The sequence below is a fragment of the Adiantum capillus-veneris genome, chromosome 9 (genome assembly GCF_014529385.1).
Source record: "Adiantum capillus-veneris isolate H3 chromosome 9, ASM1452938v2, whole genome shotgun sequence".
Lineage (NCBI taxonomy): Eukaryota > Viridiplantae > Streptophyta > Polypodiopsida > Polypodiales > Pteridaceae > Adiantum > Adiantum capillus-veneris.
Genome location: NC_140939.1, coordinates 3,227,286 through 3,241,874, shown reverse-complemented (window position 1 = coordinate 3,241,874; position 14,589 = coordinate 3,227,286). Strand labels below are relative to the sequence as shown.

General features: G+C 44.1%; 1 protein-coding gene across 1 annotated transcript; it reads left to right on the top strand.

Annotated features, from left to right (window-relative positions):
• Window positions 1-12,899: 12,899 nt before the first annotated feature.
• LOC147450043 (uncharacterized) lies at window positions 12,900-13,888 on the top strand. Its single transcript, XM_086520638.1, has one exon. The coding sequence runs from the start codon at window positions 13,229-13,231 to the stop codon at window positions 13,433-13,435; it is 207 nt and encodes a 68-aa protein (XP_086376764.1). The 5' UTR covers window positions 12,900-13,228; the 3' UTR covers window positions 13,436-13,888.
• The last annotated feature ends 701 nt before the right edge of the window (window positions 13,889-14,589 follow it).

Genomic DNA, 14,589 nt, shown 5'->3' with positions numbered 1-14,589 from the left:
GATTGTGCCAGGGCGATATAAAGTGGGGAATATAGATGTGTATCTTCGTCCACTATTGGAAGAGCTACAACAATTGTGGATTGGCATAGAGGTGGTGGATATGAGCCGACACACAGGACGACGGAATGCTTTGATCAGAGGCATTCTAATGTGGACCATGCATGACTATCCCGGGCTAACAGAATGCTCAGGTGATCTATTGACACTCCTCACTCAGACACTGTAAATATTGTTTTTTCCCATAGTTGATCTATTATCATGTGTATACATGCAGGGCTTCAAACAAGCGGATATAGAGCATGTGTCACATGTGGACCTAGACTGAATGCACGTAGGGCACCCTCACTGAAGAAGCAAATCTACGAAGGTCATCAAGTGTATCTTCCAGAGAATCATGTGTTACGCGACGGCTTTTTGGGAAGAGAGCCACCAAGGATGTCTGCACAAGCATGGTTAGAGCAGAAGGAGATGTGCGATGACGGATTGCCTCCAGGGATGAAGAGACTATCTCTATGGTACGAGTTACCATACTGGCCCCGACTCATGATCAATCACTTGCTCGATCCAATGCACATATTCAAGAATGTGGGTAATCTACTATGGGACCATTTGACCGGCAAGAAAGATACTTTGGGAGCCAGAGTTGACCTTAGAAATGTGGATCGTATGGAGCAATATTGGCCGCAAACAGCGTCTGATGGATCGATAAAACTCCCTAAAGCACCATGGATTTTCACAGGAGCCCAAGAACGCAAAGTAAAAGAGGCCATTCGATCTTTGTGGACCCCCACTGGCGTAATGCACTCGCTCCGAACGTGTTTCACTAAAGAAGGAAAGCTTACCGGTTTGAAGTCACACGATTGGCATAAAATGTGTCAGGTACGTTCATAGTGGACTTTAATATCATTGCATAAAATGTGGACTTTAATATCATTGCTGCACATACTTTACAGTTTATTTTACCGGTTGCCATTGAGGGATGTTTGTCTCTCGACATCCGTAACACAATCTACAAACTTGCAAAGCTGGTGCAATGGATCTCACAAAAGGAGATCAACGTAGACTCCATACCATTCGCCAAACTAAATGCTGCGGAGCTTGTGTGCATGTTTGAGAAACATTTTCCTACTACAATGCTAACCATTCAGGTGCATCTTCTTGTTCACATAGTTGATGAGGTGGAAATAGCTGGCACAGTTCATTCCAGATGGATGTTCTTCTTAGAGCGTTTCATGAAAACGCTTAAGGGATATGTGCGTGAAAAGGCACGTCCGGAGGGTAGCATGGCAGAAGGTTGGTTGGTATCAGAGTCCCTAGTGTACATTGGAGAGTGGCTAGACGGATTTGATAAATCCCGGGACACGCTATGGCGAACCATAGATGATGAGTGCATATCTGGGATTGTCATGTGCAATCTCGGTGTTGAGAAGAAGATGACGGAAGATCTAGAGGCTAAAATCAACCGATTTTGCATGCTTCACAATCCAGTGATGCAAAAGTGGATTTCACAATATGAGGATGCAAAGCAAGAGCGACAAAGGGCACGAATCGAGTGGAGACGGGGAAGACGACCACCGATGCACTATCCAGCGGTTCTGGAGAGCCTACCAACCTTCATGAGCTTAAGATGGTTGCACAACCAATTGAAAAGCGCACAACAATGCGGTGACGAAGTGACTGAAGAAGAGTGGGAGTACTCTCGGGGTTGCGCGACCAAGGTAAGTTTGCAATGTACGACTAGCAAGTGACTTTATTTATAAACGTTTGAACGGCCACTCATAATCTTTGTTCGTTGTAGTATAAGTCATACACAGCAGCATGGTGTAAAGGTCGACATTTTAGGGTGGAACGAATCGACAAAAAGCGTTTTACTCAAGATTGTGGAATCATGGCAAAATTTGAACAGTCTAGTCGACGACGTTCCTCTGATGCAGATCCTGTGGTGGCGGAACTCACTTACTTCGGCACGCTGCAAGAGATTTTGAGGATCGATTACAGAGGATTTTTTGTCGACTTGTTCGACGTGCAATGGTTCAAGATAATCATGGAGGGTCGCAACGCTACTGTGCGTAGAGGAGAGTCTGGTTTTCTTGAGGTGGATTCTACTAAGAAATGGACTGACCTAAGAGACACTTTCGTACTACCCGAGCATTGTGAACAAGTAAGTATGTAAATAGTTAACATCCCCCTTTTACAAGTTATGTGCTTGAAAGCTCTCATGTAAGTTATGTGGCTCTGGCAGGTAGTATTTCATCCTACAAAGTCTACATCAAATTGGTGGTACGTCATAGAGGTAGCCCCTCGTAGTGCAAGGACGTATGAAGGCTACCCTGTGCCAATCACAACGACATCAATGGAGGAGATCAGAGAAGATGCTCAATCAGAAGCCGCTGCGGTGGTGCCAGACGAGCATCAAGATGCTACTACTCTATATGGGGTGCATGCAGAGGAGCTACAAAATGAAACAGAGGATATGTGTTTAAACGGAGAGCTCTATATAGATATAGGAAGTTATGCTGAGTTATGTGAGGATGAGAGAGAGATCTCTTAAAGCCACAAATATTGTATTTGAACAATTTTGATCCGTGTTGTAAAAGCTCTGGCTCTCTAAGTACCTTCCATGGTGTATAACGCTCTTTTCTACTCGCGCTCACATCTTTTGATTGAAAATTCTGAGTTTTCGACTTGCCTCTTCTATCACTCGATTCATTGCGTCATTGTATTTATATGCGTCATTACGTCATTGTATTTAATGGTCTTTGCGTCATTGTCTACTCTATTCATTCAATATTAAGTTTAAATATTCGTGTGTTTAATGCAGGTATGGATGATGAGGAGTTTCTTTCTTCTTTATCACCGCAGCAGAGACAGTGGTACGTGGAGCGTCATCACTCTGGCGCATCATCGCGCGTTCCTACACCATCCGCATCTCCCTCTCTTTCGGAGCATTCGGCGCGCTCCGAAGCTTCGGCGTCGACGAGACGAGCTTCACACTCGTCTAGACATCGGCGCTCTAGTGGTGGCGGTGGCGGTTGTTGTGGGGATTCCGCCACCGATGCCTCCACACCGCCTCGTGTTCGACGAGGCTCTTTACCCTCCCCTTCTTTGCCCGCCCCCACACCAGCCACAGCATCGCCATCTACGCCAGGTTTTGCACGGCTGACTGTTCCTAGAAGCTACACACCTCTACCTACTCCGCCAGGAGCCACCCCACTCGACACTCCTCGCTTCGGGGCCCAGACGCCGGTGGAGACACCTGACGTCCGTACCCCCATCGACACGCCGCTAGAGACCCCTGCCGGGACACCCAGGTTCACGCGTCACCGGCCAGAGGGCTTGCCTTACTCCGTCGACATCAGCGGCGGCATCATCATGGATGATGACGGCAAGAAGGTGATCTCGCGCATGCGTGGTCTTTGCTCTCATCTGTTTAGACACTATATACTAAACAAATGGAGTGAAGTACCAAGTGATTTAAAAAACAGAGTCATCAGCATACTTCATGATGAGTTTCCCGTTCCAACACGGGATCAGCGCTTCAATGAAGACCTGATGAAGATTCGAATGCGCGAATACTGCAAACACAAGCGTTCCGAAGTGCAAAAAGCAATCAAGAATGGGTGGAATAGGCCAGATTGGCTGGCCAAAGAAGATTGGAAGAATGCGAAGAAAGCAGCGCGCGAGAATCCCGACAAGTGGAAGCAACAAAAGGATGCAGCCAGAGCGCGAGTAGAGGCAGGGAGCTCGCACCACTTGGGGAGCGGTGGATGGGCATCATTTGAGGCCGATTTTGTAAGTCTTTTCACATTGCTCTTTATGCATGTTCGATAGTTTAGGGTTTATGAGTTTTTTAGTTCTAACATAATGAGATCTTTGTATGTTTTGACAGTGGTCAATGACAGGACGTGATCCCACACCGTACGAGCGCGAGTACGCAGGCAGGAAGGGCTTAAACGCCCTGATGGACATTCTCAGTTCTCGCGGCGGCATGGTTAGTATTAGGGTTTACTCTTTTTTATTTTTTGTATTGTTTTATAAATGTCGTTATATGTTTATACTTACTAAAAGCTGTCTTATTGTCTTTTTTTGCAGAATCCGACAGATACGCCGCTTGGACGCGATGAGACGTCTGACTAGACGACGTCAGTTTAGCCGTAGCTAGATAGCATTAGTTTAGGGTTTCTCATAGCTTATGTATCATGAGACGGATTTTATACGTCTTTTTGAACCATGTATATTATTACATTTGTCACCGCAGTTCCTTTTGCCAATCAATTCTTTATGCCTATGATGTTGTACAATTGTCATTATTACATTTGCCAATCAATTCATTTTGCCTATGATGTGTACAATTGTCAATTTTGCAAACAATGCGTCTTGTGGGTGACTATTTTGGGTCTATTATCTACCTTTGCACTTTTTTTAAAAAGTGAATCAAGTACAATATGGTTGATGGGTGGCAGGGCATTCAATGCCCTGCCACCAAAAAAATATTCTCTCGGGCGTCGCTATAAGCGTCGCTATTTATGGCTCTGTAGCGTCGCTATGAGCGTCGCTATGAGCGTCGCTATAGTCTTCTGTGTAAACGTCGCTATAAGCGTCGCTATATGCGTCGCTATATAGCGACGCTCATAGCGACGCATATAGCGACGCTCATAGCGACGCTCTCGTAGCGACGCTTTTAGCGACGCCGGGGGTTATAAAAACCCAATGTATTTCCGTCGCTAACAGCGTCACAAGAGCACACAACCTCTTGTAGTGACAGTAGGTTGCTTCTTGCTCAACCATGATATACATGAACTGCCAAGCATGAAACAAAAACCACTTGTGGATACTCACGTGTCAAAACAACCAGCCCAATCTGAGTCCGAAAAAGCATGTAAGTCTGGCGGCAATGATCCCCCCCTTGGGATAAAACAAACCAAGATGTAAAGTGCCACTAAGGTAGCAGAAAATCCTCTTGACAGCCTGTCAATGCTTAGACCCTGGGCTATGCATAAATGTGCTGACCTATGAGACTGCAAATTGAATACCTGGCCTCATGTTGCATACATAAATGAGGCAGCCAACAGTAGTTTGGTAAAGAGTGACATTTGCAGGATCACCAGCATCATGTAGACTCAACTTCAAACCTATTTCCATGGGAGTGGCAATAGGTTTGCAATCCTCAAGTCCAAACTTACATAGCAATGTCTCTATGTAACTTTTCTGACACAAGGCAATACCACCATCACACTGCTTAAACCGTATACCCAAGTAATGATGCAACAGCCCCAAATCTTTCATCTTGAAAGTAGCATTCAAATCAGCCTTAAATTCAGCAATATGTCTCTCATTTGGTCCAGTGATCAGCAAATCATCGACATAAAGAACCACAATGAGAAGTACATCACCCTCACGCTTTACATACAATGTGCTTTCTGTTGGACTATTACAGAAGCCTTGTTTAACCAAATGAGTGTCAAATTTCTCATACTAAGCACGAGGAGATTGCTTCAACCCATACAAAGCCTTCTTACATCTGCACACTTTGTCCTCTTGTCATTTTATGACAAAACCACAAGGCTGCGTTACATAAACTTCCTCAAATATGTCACCATTCAGGAAAGCAGTAACAATGTCTGATTGATGTACATCCCAACCAAAATGAGCTGCCAATGCACATAGAAAACGCATAGTAGTCATATGACAAGTGGGAAAAAGTCTCTTCATAATCTATGCCTTTTTGCTGTGCATAACCCTTTGCAACAAGTCGAGCCTTATGGCGATCGATCTCACCATCCGGCTTGCGTTTCAACTTGTAAACCCACTTCGTACTAATGGCCTTTTTGCCAAGAGGCAAATCACATAGAGTCCATGTGTCATTTTCTATAAGTGCATCATATTGTGATTGCATGGCAACCATCCAATTTTCTGAAGTCTGTGCTTCATCAAAAGATAGAGGCTCCTCAACATCATGTAGGCTAGACACAGCCAAAGCATAACAATTTGATGCATAAGATGCAAGGCGAGAGCCTTGCATCTTACTATCACGCAAAGTGTGCACCAGCCATTTTGGCATACCTCTAGCATGCTCATTTTCAGCCCTTTCCTCATCAAGTACATCATGTACATCTGCAACAGTAATAGGCTGATCTATAACATTTTTAGAAATCCCCATAGGCTGTACATTTGCCTCATTGGAAATTACATTCGTATTTACGCCATTGAAAAGAGGTAACAAAGTGTCATAAATGTCCTGTGAGCTTACATTACTGTCTCTAGTACATGACAAGGGCTGTCTTCCACAAACACTACATCCCTTGAAACCAGAATACGCTTGTTTGCGGATGATATAACCTGTAACCTTTGCTTTCAGCACTATAACCAGCAAAAATACATTTGACAGCCTCATCATCCATTTTTTTGCGCTATGTTTGTGGCACCAAAGCATATGCCAAACAACCAAAAACACGCATGTTCTCAATAGAAGGCTTTCTATCGTGCCATGCTTCATATGGAGTAATAGACTGCAAAGCTTTCATAGGACACCAGTTAAGTACATAAGTGGCACACATGATGGCCCCAAGCCAAAAAGAATGCGGCAAAGCTTGACTTTTGATCATACATCGTGCCATTTCCGTCAGTGACCTGTTTTTCCTCTTAGCAATACCATTTTGCTGAGGTGTCTAAGGCACTTTACATTGGTGTTTTATCCCACGACTAGCCAGAAATGCATTAAATTCATGAGACATATACTCCCCCCCTCGATCGGAACGGACGGTGCCCATAGTACATTTTGAGACATTTTCAACCATAGCCAGAAATTGTTTGAAGCACATAAACACTTCGGACTTCGCTTTAAGCGGAAATACCCATGCATGCCTGGAGTAATCATCAATGAAAGTCACGAAGTATAGGTAATTGCCCAAGGACGGACTTTGCATGGGCCCACAAACATCACTATGCACAAGCTGCAACCTGCATGTGGTCCGAACTGAACCATCCTTTGGAGACTTAGAACGCTGCATCTTACCTAAAATACAGCCTTCACAAACATGTTTGACAGGTGCTTCAAGAGGCGGCAAAGAAGCAACCATATCAGATTTATGCAAACGCAACAAACTAGCAAAATTCAGATGACCAAAACGTGCATGCCAAAGTTTTGCATCTGAAATAGCCCTTGAATCTGCAATAGCATTTGCAAAATTTTTTCCACACTTGTGATACAAAGTGAGCTTATACAACCCACGGCACAAAAGGCTAGATGCAACAATTTCATCACCAAAATTGAAATCATGAACTGTACATCTGTCATCCACAAAAATTTTACTACAAGTCCAAGTCTAGCAAGTGCGGATATAGACAAGAGATTCTTCTTGATCCCAGGTACATAGAGTGCATCAACAAGTATGAAGGAACTGCCATTAGCAGCAGTGAGCACAATCTTTCCAACTCCCTGAACAATATAAGAGGCATTGTTGGCACAAGTGACAGAATTACCATGAGGGACAGACTCGAGAGAGGTGAACAATTCACGATGTGAGGTAATGTGCTTTGTAGCACCATTGTTGAAATACCACACATGTGAATCTGCAGCAACTGACAAGCATGCATCATGGATAACAGGATTGTAAGTGCACTCTACGCTAAAAGCCCATTCTGCATCAACATCAGCATCACAGTCTCCTTTCACAGAAGACTCAACAATGGCTGCATTTGTAGTGGAACCAGCATTTGCAGTGGAACCACCCTCTTTCTTCTTAGCCTCTTTGGCCTTCAACTTAGGACATGACTTGATCAAGTGATCATTAGCTTTACAATAATGGCAAGCATCTTCTTCTTGCCCTTATCACCAGAATTTCCAGACAAATTGCTGCCAGCAAAAGCATTAGGAACAGAATTTTTGCCACTCGCAGTAGAACCATAAGAAGTGGCTGCATTACTGTTACCACCCTTTCTTTGAGAAGCAATAAAAGCCTGTTTAGCTGCATCCTAGTCCTATTTTTTTTGGAAAGTGACTCTTGCAAGAGCAATGTGCATAATGCATCAAACTTGACAACTTCAGGATTTCCTTGGGTCATCAGTCTCCAAGTACTAGCAAAAGTCTGGTAGGAATCTGGTAAGGCATCAAGAACAGTCTGCACAAGGGAACAATCTGAAATGACTTCACCTGCAGAAATAAGTTGCTCATTGATATCCTTGACACCAAGAAGGAAAATTTCCATATCATCTTCCTCATGCATAATCTTTGACTCCAGCTCTTTACGCAGCAAAGCAATTTTAGCCTCATTGCGGCTTGCATAAAGACCTGCTAGAATATCCCAAGCCTGTTTTGCAGATTTTGCTGAACGAATGTGAAGAACAATGGTGTGATTCACAGACAATGCAATCAATGCATGAGCCTGCGCATCCTTTACATCCCAATGAGCTTGTTCTGCTGTAGGCAAAACAACTCTAATAGCAGCAATCCTTGCAAAAAGACCTGCAACATCCTCAATATCGCCTACATCCTCAAAACCAGGACGTACATCAATGCCCTGCACAATGTTACAGACGCCCTTTGACACAAGAACATGTTGCATCATATAAGCCCACATAGGGTAATTGTCCCCATCAAATCTGTCCTCAGCAGCAAACATCTTGAACACATCTGTGTTGTTGTCAGCCATGGTAAATGTTGCACCTAATGTGAAACCTGCCCGAAAATAGGAGAAACTGAGCGGGAACAACATGTGCTATATAGCACAAACCGTAGAAGACTATAAGGCACCTGTTATGCAAAAATTGGCACTGACAGAAATTTTGCACAAAATGACGAAATAGCCTGTGCAGCACTGCCTGTAGTGAAAACGGAGGTCGAAATGAGCCCGAATCAAAAATCTGAGCAGACTAAGCTCTACGAGGTTTCAAAAAATATTTGTCGACCTGCAAACGCTCTCCAAAGCTCACTGAAATGGGGGAAAGCGAGCAGACATGTGCTAGAGCAGTTGGCGACTAATACCAATTGTTGGAATTAGGGTTGCAGAGAAACACACACAGCTTGGAGAAGACGAAGGAAGCTCAAGGCACACAATAGAGAGTGTGTTACTTAGTGTGCAATGGAAAGATAGATAGCCCTAGAGTGATGGGCGTATATACAATGCTAGGGGAAAAAACCTCCTAAAGAGGGAGAAAATGCCCCGGCGGTCCTAGTGTGTTCACACACATCACTACCACATGTATATGGTAACAACAACTCCATTTGATGAGCGATCACTTTTTTCTAGCTCCAAATGCTTCATACTACCTTTGCAAACTCACGTAAGCTTGGAAAAACATCTGATGACAAGTTTATCGATGTGGCCAAAATGGTGCAAAATTGGCCCTTAACAAAATTTCAATTGCTTATATCTTAATCATGTGGACTCCGATTGTCGATATGAAAATACGAGCATGCTATGCAAATTGAGCACTTCAAATCTATTAGCTTGCATATGCTCCAATTATACCGATGCACTCATCCAATCCGATCACTCAAAATATGCTCCAATTATACCGATGCACTCATCCAATATATGCTCCAATTATACAGATGCACTCATCCAATCCGATGACTTGAAAGCTAATAGATTTGAAGTGCTCAATCTGCATAGCATGCTTGTATTTTTAGATCGACAATCAAACTCCACATGATTAAGATATGAGCAATTGAAATTTTTGTTAAGGGCCAATTCTGTACCATTTTGGCGAGTTTGTTTTTTTAGCGAGCTTTTGATTTCGAGCTTTTTCAATCAAAAGAATTTTAGCGAGCTTTTTGACATTTAATCTAGAGCCTTTTTAATGGTATAAAATATTAAACCAAATTGCACACATTTTACATACAATAGACACCCAATATACATAAATAAGTTTCATAAAATCTTAACTTTAAGCTTGAACATTTCGCAATGTATGAACCTCAAAGCATATATCTAACAAGAGGGGAATTCAAAGCTCAATGTCCATACAATATTCTCTTAAACTAAGTGCCATATATGCATGGAAAATTTCCACAAGTAATGGTGGAGAAACATATACATGGAGGATGCTTTCAATCTATATACACATGCAATGCAGACCCTCCTCTATGCTCATCTGTCCCAATACATCATGCTAAATTTTGGTGACCTATTACACCTTCTATATGCTAGCTAGCATCTTCGAGGACCAGAGTAATGGATTCGAATGGCTTTGTCTTAACCCCTCTCGGGGGAGCTCTCCAACACACACAAGTAAAGCATGTATATACATGAAAATATACACTCTAGGTTCACCATGAAAGCCAAAAGCCTGAGCTAAGCCTGAGCTCAATCCCTCTTACCAAGTCTCTAGTAAGAAGGGCACATAATGTAGCCAACATTCAGAATTTTTACAATGCCCCTTCTTCAAAGTATATCAACGTCAGCTTCATAGCAAGCTGTCCGACTTCCCATGAGATCTTCCCCCCATCACATTGGAGTGATTGCTATTGTCAACAAGCCCGCTAATTCCTGTTCACTACATGACCTCCGTGCTACCATTCAAGGGGCCATAGCCCGGGGCCATAGCCCATTGCAAGCAATCTCAAAGTGCTGATCTGTCCTAATTGCAAATCATATTAAAATTGAAGGAAATCCTTGAGCCAATAAGCACTTCAACTGAGAGCACCAACAAGATCATGACTGCTATCTATCAAATACTAGCTATAATACACCAAATTTCCTATTGCTTGATGCTCTATATATTAACCATGTTCATATTTAGGATGGAAGTGAAAGTGTATTTTGTGATGGTGTTTTGGAGTAAACTAGTGGAGTGTAGTGTCTCTCTCATGCCTTTAACATATAATAAAAATTGAGCTCATATTTTCATAGATTCACTCACTCTTTCATAGGTTTACTCACTCTTTTATCATGGTCTTTGTAGTCTAGACAATGGAATGTGGTTACAGAGCTGCAGTGTGTAGAAGCAAGTGCAAGAATTTAGAGCTGAGTGTGGGAACTTGGAAGAGTTGATGGGAACTGGTGACGGAGTAGCAATGACAATGGTATAGGTGAGTCGGAGGCAAATCTAGCAAGCTGGTGGATGTAGGCAACAACAACAGTTGGCAATGGCCTCTCTCTCTTTCTCCCCCCCCCCCTCCTCTCTCTCTCTCTCTCTCTCTCTCTCTCTCTCTCTCTCTCTCTCTCTCACTCAATAGAAGTGGGGATTTGACCCTTTAATGCATTGTATAAAATCAACCATAAGTCCATATACAAGACATATAGGAACTAGTGGGCCATCCTCACCACTATCTCACACAAGATCCTTCAAGAGGGACCTACGACTCTTTTCAAGAAATATAGGATCTAGTGGGCCATTTTCGTTACTATCTCTCATACAAGCTCCTTGAGGGGGGATCTATGGCTCTTGTTATCTAGCGTGATGTGGAAATGATTTACACCATCCGATCATTGAGTGAACTAAGGATAAACTAGGGTGATTGAGGGGAAAAAGCATAGTTCACCCCTTTCCCTATAGTCCCATTCCTACTACATAGTCATGGTATTCAAGAACAAGATATATAACAAACCTGAATCTCTCTATGACAATTTAATATTCAAGTCCATGCCACGACCATGTGAATTTTTCTCTAGTAATTCCACATTCTATTCCTCGCCACAATCATGGTGAAAGATGTTGGCTTCTTGCTATAAAGGTCTGCACATGCACATGGAATTGAATCCCAATCAATGGATAGTCTCTTCTGGACTTTATCGCCGCTATCTAAATGTGGTCTTGCAAATAGCGCTATGCATTGGCCAACGTGCATTGTTTTATGCTGCAACTCCACTGCCAATAGCACTAGCCGATGCAGACTGGGCATCAACGCTAGCACCACACACTATAGAATTAGATGATGTAGTATGTTTAATGTGAGTGAATATGTGAATTTGCGAGATCTAAAATATAGTGTATGCTTGCATGGGTCTGTAGGAGTTTATGAAGTGTCCGCAGGAGCTAATGTTCATGTCAATTGGAAAAGCATTGTCCGCAGTGTAACGATTGAGAGGGCCAGCACACCCCAGCGGGTTGTCAACCATCACGGCTCAAAGGTCCACACCCACTATTGCTAGAGCGTGAGGCCTTGTTGGAAAAAATTGGCTTAAGTCACCACGACCTTAGTTGCAAAGACGAGAGGTCCTTAGTCCGGTGCAAATGGGAGATAGATAAAGAGAACCTGCTATTAATCTGTTGATTCTTCCTAGATAGTCTACAACTCATTCACATTTGGAAAGTTGACAATCTGACGTGGAAACATCTTCTGCTGCTCAACCCCATCACGAGTCCGAGCCACGCTCTTGCTCGTCACCTCATCCCTCTTCACCATCACCCTTACGCTCCTCATCGCCAGCACTGCTAAGCTCCTTCGTGTTCACCTTAAGCTTCTATCAAGGAAAAAGGCTAGAAAAAGGGGGCATTAGAGCTCGCCCATCATCCGCGCACGCACGGATGACAAGGAGCCCCCCCTTTTTTTTGCCTTTTTTCCCTTTTGATAATTGATTTTTGGCTTCTAATCCCGTGTGACTCGCATAATCTCTCTCTCTCTCTCTCTCTCTCTCTCTCTCATCACCAATGAGCAACACCTGCAAGCCTACCACAGTGCAACTTGATCACTAAAGCACACCACATTTGGCATATATGTCGACCCAAGCTGTCAACACAGGGAGGTGCTTACCCCTTTCAAATATTAGCTATGAAACATGGTCGGACAAGGGCACCTAATGATGCACAACAACGACTCGTACCAAAAAAGTCTTAAAAAAAAGGAGAGGGCCCATCATCTGCGCGCGCGCGGATGATGAGGGGCTCCAGCCCTCCCCTTTTTTTTTTGCTATCCTTCAAAAGTTTGGACGTTGTTTGTTGATTGCACGCACGCCCACACACACACCTGGAAGGAGATGTAGGGAGAGGCTTCAGGTCTCGGATGTTATGGGCTAAGGCCTCAGTGCTTAATGAGATTATTCTTGCGAAGCGAGGAGCACATGGAGGCCTTTATCTTTTATCGCATGTGAAAGGGGGCTTGTATCTAGGACCAAGTTGTTAGCTCAAGAGCAGCCTGATCGTCCACGCGCGCGCGGACGACCTGCAAGCTCCATAGAGTCGCTGGTCCGTACAGCAGAGGTTATTTGCATATTTTGGGAGGAGGGTTCATTGCAGGGTACACCAAACAACACTATTGCAAGGAGGCTCTTAATCAGATATTAAAATGGGCGCGGCAGAGGAGGCACGTGGCGGGAGAGCTATGGATGAGACAGGCTTGTATACAGGCTGTGTGGAAGACGTGCTTGTAGGCTGCAGCGTGGCAGCTGCCCCAACTCCTCCTCCGGCCACCTCATCTCACTCAGGCAATGACAGGCATATTGCGCATGTCATCAATATGGGCCGATCGTTGCTGCAGCTCACGGCCATCTGATCATGATATGCGTCTTGTACACAGCGCTGCAGGGCACACATCCACTCAATATTTGACAGCGGTCCGTGGACTCATGATAGTATCGTCGTCGGCCTCTGCTGCTGCGGCCAGTTGGAACCTGCTCTGCACGCTTGTGGCCACACTGTCCATTGGAATCCTGTACCCAATGGAGTGCAGAGCGATAAGAAGGCACAGATAGTGATCAGAAGGCATGCATAGTGATTGATAAACAGCGCTACCGCTGACTGTTTGACACCTAGGCCCATTATATTAGGGGCAACAAAAAGGCCTCCTTATTATATGGTTTATTGATCAGAAGCAGCTTAGTCGTCCGCGCGCACGCGGATGACCCGCATGCTCCACAAGAGTCGGGCATTTAGTACCCTCATGATAGCAGCTTGCTGCATGCTGCGAAGAGCTATCATTTCACCTCCAGTGTAACCAAAAGAGCGAGCAGGCTATGGATCATGGAGCAGGCCTGTAGCAGACCAAAGAGATTTTAGCAAGCAACAAGCAATGTGCTTGTTGTGAGAGTTGCAAATGAAGATAAGCATTGCTTGCTGATACTCGGCGTGACTCTGGAGCCCCTCCATCATGCGTGCGCGTGCATGGACGATGGGCTCCACCCCCTCTCCTTTTTTTTTTTCAGACTTTCTTGGCACTAGGTGAAGCCTAGAAAATATATACACTACTTTAAGTTTTTTTAAAGCTATTTTACTGTCAAAAAGCTATTTTATATACTTGGCGTCTCTAAAATTCATTGCAAAATAGATGCTTGCGCACCCATGCTCGACTGTGTAGTACACAGGTAGCTGTGTGCAGTGAAAGAGAGTTTGAGGGACCACTCTCGCGCACGCGCACACACACACACACACAGAGAGAGAGAGAGAGAGAGAGAGAGAGAGAGAGAGAGAGAGAGAGAGAGAGAGAGAGAGAAGCCCCTCTTGTAGCTAGTCTATGCACCCTCATGTGCAGAGAGAGAAGAAGAAGAAGAAGAGAATAGAGAGAGACGCCTAGAAGAGGCTCACATGCAAATGGAAAGAGGGAGAGAAAATACAAAGAGAGGCATGACCTCCACTTGGGCTGCCTCTCCTCTTCTCTCTCATCTCAAGGCTAGTGTTAGAAAACCACCTAGGTTGAGTGTATCTGAATGG

Coding starts and splice junctions, on each gene's coding strand:
- LOC147450043 (XM_086520638.1), top strand. CDS start 13,229: ATGGGCGCGGCAGAGGAGGCACGTGGCGGGAGAGCTATGGATGAGACA.